Source organism: Rhinolophus ferrumequinum, chromosome 3 (genome assembly GCF_004115265.2).
Source record: "Rhinolophus ferrumequinum isolate MPI-CBG mRhiFer1 chromosome 3, mRhiFer1_v1.p, whole genome shotgun sequence".
Classification (NCBI taxonomy): domain Eukaryota; kingdom Metazoa; phylum Chordata; class Mammalia; order Chiroptera; family Rhinolophidae; genus Rhinolophus; species Rhinolophus ferrumequinum.
This window is the reverse complement of record NC_046286.1, coordinates 72,018,205-72,023,798: the sequence shown is the minus strand read 5'-3', so window position 1 is coordinate 72,023,798 and position 5,594 is coordinate 72,018,205. Positions and strand designations below refer to the sequence as shown.

General features: G+C 36.4%; 1 protein-coding gene across 1 annotated transcript; it reads right to left on the bottom strand.

Moving 5' to 3' along the window:
- Window positions 1-525: 525 nt before the first annotated feature.
- FABP7 (fatty acid binding protein 7) lies at window positions 526-4,638 on the bottom strand. The gene is made up of 4 exons (XM_033095156.1): window positions 4,258-4,638; window positions 3,626-3,798; window positions 2,883-2,984; window positions 526-871 (listed from the first exon to the last, which is right to left on the bottom strand). Exons 1-4 carry the CDS (start codon window positions 4,328-4,330, stop codon window positions 821-823), a joined length of 399 nt encoding a protein of 132 aa, XP_032951047.1. The 5' UTR covers window positions 4,331-4,638; the 3' UTR covers window positions 526-820.
- Window positions 4,639-5,594: the final 956 nt, after the last annotated feature.

Here is a 5,594-nt window from a genome sequence, read left to right as displayed (position 1 = left end):
TGTTTATTCTACAAACACTCCGTTTTGGCATTGACTTATTGACTTAGTTCAGCTCAATGTACTTTTATGGAGACACATCTTTATCATCCAGGATAACATTCACTCTCTTTTTCTATTTACCTTTCAATAAGAAATTTGAATTATATGACATTTTGATTGTTGTTATTTGGATTATATTTACCTTTTAATAAGACATTTTCATGTGTATCATTTTGCTTCTTTAGGATGCCTGTTTCTAATAGCAAGAGGTCATTTGTGCAACTCACCCCACCATGACAATGCTTCTTTGCATCCTGGCCAAACAAATTTAATCATCACATATTCTCTATGGGAGTTTCAACCAAAACTATAGCATATTCACATTTCCCTAGGCTTCTGCTTATTTTTTTTTAATTAGTATTTTAAACAAAGTGCTAACTTTTCCAGCCTCACTTTATGCCAGAGAAAGGCTATTGTATTTAGAACTCTAATATACAATTCCCAGCTAGATTAGTGAGGTTACAAACAACAACAAAATCTCATGGGTATAAGATTTTTATTTCAATTTGATTTACAGTCCAATGGAAATTATAAAATGTATTCACTTCTTAATTTAAAAAAAAATGCAGCTTAAAATTTTTATGCAAACTATAAAACATGATAAGTTTGCAGATCAAACTTGGGCTAGTTGCTTAAAGTAACAAAAGTAACCATTTTCCACTTCCACACCAAGGATAACCTTCTAAATAGCAATCAGCCATGCTGTAATAGCAGGATAGCACTGAGACTTGAGAAAACAGAAACATTGTAAAGCTTCTCCAGCTCCAGATCAGGAACCTTCCTATGCTTTCTCATAGTGGCGAACAGCAACCACGTCACCAAAAGTAAGAGTCTGAAAGATTCAAAAGATAATCACATCTTTTTACACAGGAACATCCGTAGCTGACATTTTAAAAGATTATCATATGTATGGTTTAAATATTATGCAAAAGAATGATGGCGTTTACAAGCATTGAATGCTGTATTAGCTTCTCATTTCTTAAAACAAAAAGAAACCCTTATATTTATTCAGTGAATAACATATATATATATATATCATATATATATTATATTTATATAATATATATATGATATATATATATATATATATATATATATATATATATATATACATTTCATGTCTCTAAAAGGAAAATGAAACAAAAACTGAGATGAACTATCTAGATTCAGGTCAAAAGAATTCTTTTTGCCTTAAAATCTCAGAGTAATTGGAGCAAATTAGATATCTGCTTTGAAAGTGAATAAAACCTGTAGTAGGTTTTCATCAAGTTTTCAATTCATGACCTAGATAACCACCTAAGAGTTTTTAGAAAATCCAAGCCATTTGGTCAAGTGGTATTTGCAATGACTTGTTACAACATCAGTAGGAAAAGGTAAATGTACATGACTGTCATGCTTTAGCCTGTGTACACCTCGGTGGTTAGGTGGGATATAATGTGAAAGGTGGTTTCTTATGTCAAATCCAACCTGAAGAATTGCTAGAAAACCTCTCTTTACAAAATTTAGGGTTTTTTTGGTGTTCACTCTTTTCATGTATTGATGTGATTTTCAAGAGAATAGTGTGCCCTTATTATCCATTGCTTTATCTTTTTGAATTCAATTTTGCCTGAACACAGTCATATAGCCAAAGCTGAGCTATCCACTTTTCTGTATCAGGGGGAAGAAATGGACGTGAAGCATAAAGGAAAATTCAGATCAAAACTTGTAGAGATGAATCCTTTCTTTTGATAATCACTGCAGAAGAATGTGGGCAAATATTCATGAACTTGGAAGAAAAACTGTCCCTTTGCTCCCCACCTCACTTCCTCCCATGAAAAGATGTATGAATATGGAAATCCTGTGTCTCAATCTAGAGCAACTCTGATTGCAGTAGTTAATGGGAAGGCAGGAAGCAACAGTTTCCTTAAATAACAAAAACAAAACAATCTTTTCTGTTATTATCTTAGAAGGAATATGTAAAGCAATCCCACCCCTCCAAATAACCCAAAATGATACAATGATACATTGACTACTTCAATGTAATCAAAATACCATTACTCAGTTCACACACACACACACACACACACAAACACACACATGTCTGGGAAGCTAGATAAAGGCATAACATTTTTCCCAGTTTATGATGTTACTCCATCATCAGAGAAATTATTTTTAATTATTTTCTCTTTTATAATTTTTACATGACTATTAGTATTGAACAGGTACATGTAAAAGATACGTGTAAAAGGTAACATGCATTAAAAAAATAGACTGGAAGGAGTAATATCAAAATTGTTTTCTTTGAGGAGAAATTAGAGAAGATTTTTATATTTTTGTTACACTTTTGTGTTATTTTCTAAATTATCTGCACTGAACTTACATAACCTTTATAAACTAAAATAAGAAATGTTTAAAGATCTTTTATTTATTACAAGAGCTACAAAGTAATTTTTCTGAGATCCAGCAAGCTTGATATCTTATAGGAATATCAATCATTTTTTATATATTTTCATGATTAATGACTTTATAATTAGATTTCATTTGAGCATCAGCATTCGAAGTAATCCCACAAAAATTCTTCTTTGATACAGTTTTAGCTAAATCAATGGCAACTTTTTTTTAACCTCACTAAGAGTTTTTCTTTTTCTATAGTTAAAGAAGCAGAGCTGAGGAAACAATTAGCTAGGATCTTTTTAATTTTTTTTCTGTTTTACACACGGTTAAGGAAACTTGCTAAGGACTGAAGCTCATTAAAGGGAGGGAGGGAGAAAAAGAGGGAGGGAAAAAGAGGGAAGGGAGTCAGAAGAAGGGGAGGAGGGAGGGAGAGGGGTAAAACTCAAGGAAGGGAGAATTCCATTACTTACCATAACCATTTTGCCATCCTTAATTTCTCTTACAAAATTTGTTTCTTTGCCATCCCATTTCTGTACATGAATGAGTTTGTCTCCATCTAGGCTGACAACAGACTGAGAGCAACAACAAAATGCAGAACAGTAATAGGTACAGATCTGATTTCTGATGTGGAAGTCAAGTGAAGTGAGTTTTGAAAGAGCTGTATCATTGAACAAATTGTGATCAATTAATTATCATGTTAGTACCATATCCTCTGTTGTTTCTAGAGTCCTTATTATGTAAACTCGAATCATTCATAATTTAATTGAAATGTGTACATCTAGATGCAAAAACTTTATATATTAGAAATAAAAATCCTGAACAAGTGTTTTAGGACCAGTCACCATTCTCCTTTAAACAAAGCTTTAGAATGAGGCAAGCTATCTACTTAGTCAATTCAAGGCAATCAGAGAGATAAAATAAAATGCAATTGTTCTTTCTAAAGAATGCTATTAAATACTTTCTGAAAGGTTTGATATATAATATGGAGACGTATGGTAAGAGACAGATTCAAGATTCAAGCTATAAGTAACCCATTGTTTAGAACAAAACTAATGTGTGCTAGAATGCCAAATTAACCCTGACATCCTTCTCTGTGTGTTGAAATACTGAGAACATTTTCCACTTCCCATCATCTAAAAAAAGTAGCATGAGGAATCGCTCTCTTTTATTCCCTCCTCCACATCCCCACCCCAGAGAATAAGTGGCTTCTTACCTTACAGTTTCTGTCATCTGCAGTAGTTTCATCAAACTCTTCTCCCAGGTGGAAGCTAATCTCTGTGTTCTTGAATGTGCTTTGAGTCCTGATCACCACTTTGTCCCCCTCCTGACTGATGATCACTGTTGGTTTAGTCACATTTCCCACCTGTCTAGTGGCAAAACCCACACCTAAAACAGGGAAGCAATACAGTCAGCTGCAACTTCCAAAATAGCTCATAAAGCAGGAAACTGTTTTCCTATTTTGGAATCCAAGTCCTAAAGTGTAAGTTTCACTAGAGCACATTTAGTCCATTAATCACACAATACAGCCACTGAGCTGTAATAATAAGTGCATGCTTATTTGGATGCACGAATAATAAGTGCATGCTGAAGAGAAAACAGCGAAGGCACAGAAGAAGCTTCATTTCTCCACAGACCACCAAGTGCACCAATATTTGGCCCTGGGCAAGAAAGCAGGCAACTGCCACATTGAAAATCCACTCCCTGAGAAAGGCATAGCCTAGGATCCAGTTACCACAATGTGATCTGTCTTTGTGGCTTGCCAATCTAAGGGGTGAAAAAAGGAATCTGCAAGTATATGAAGCTGCAGGGGTCAAGAAGAGAACAGCACATCTTATCTTTACCCACCTAGAGACTTCATGTACTCATCAAAGTTCTGACTGTCCGTCAGCTTCCAGGTAGCACAGAAAGCTTCCACCATCCTTGCCCTTTCCCGTTAGCTTCCAAAACAAATAAAATAGACAGGAGCGATGACCTTCGGATCCTATTGCCACTGCACTTCAGAAGACCCCTTTGCACCTCATAGCAGCTCCTGCCTTCTTATTTGGAAAAGAAGTGGGCGGAAAGCCAAGGATTTAAATTGCAAACACACCCTCCCGAGTCCTTTCCGGAGGCTGTTGCAGGGGGAGGGATGGGAAGGGAGGCTCAAGTGAGGTTCCAATCCCCTTTTGATTGGCTCAGGCCACTGGGTTAGCGGAGTAGGTCGAGTTCCTCCCAGTTCTCACCCAGCAGCCCTTTTGCCTGAGAAAGCTCTGCGAGGGTTCAATGGAGCTGGAGTCAGGGAACGGGAAAATGAGAAAGGGTCTTTCAGGTTCAGCTCGAAAACTTGGCAAAGGAAATTTCAGGCTGTGAGGAAAGAAAAAAGATGCACAATAGGACATTCAGATTGATTTCCGTTCATGGCAAAGCTGGTTACAAATGAGGACCCCCCCCCTTAAAGAAAACCACTGAAATGCCAGACTTTTTAGACAAAAGAGGCTGAATAGTGCCTTTTATTTTCTCTCATATTTACAGGGAGAACAAAATACAAGCTAGAATATGCCAAACTAAGAAAACAGGAGAAAGAGAGGGGTAAATGCCTTCCCCTACACTGTACTGCTAAAGGCTGCTCTATCAATGGGACACTAACTAATTTTGGCCTCTTCCCAACACAAACTGAGTTTAAAGATCCCATTGTTCTTTCTAAGAATGTGAGAACCAGACTGAGATGGAAAAGGGACCTAAAGAAGAGTATGGTTAGAATTCACCAATGAGATACAAAAGAAAAAAAAGTTTGTTGTTTGTTTAACTTCCTTCAACAGATTATATAACCCATGTGGAGAAACTGGACAGAATGCCATTTGGTAAAGATTTAAAATGACCTGCACTATAGAACTTTCTTGATTTTCTGAGGCCACAATTACATAAATGCACTCTACATTTAAGTTAGGGGTTGGCAATGGGGGTGGTCAGAAAGTGGAGGAGCAGTGAGATTCATAAGAGCTTTGACTTCACTTTGTCCTGTCTCGGGGTACCCCATAATTGGCACAATACCTCAAGGGTTCCAAGTATAGTATTTAAAGAAGGTCTCGAACCTCCCCTTTGCTGAGAGGTTTTTCCTGCTTTTCCATTGTAGACCATAAATGAAAAGCAGGTTTCCTCCCTTTTGTGGGGACAGAACAGGGAAATCTGATTTGGAAATCCAT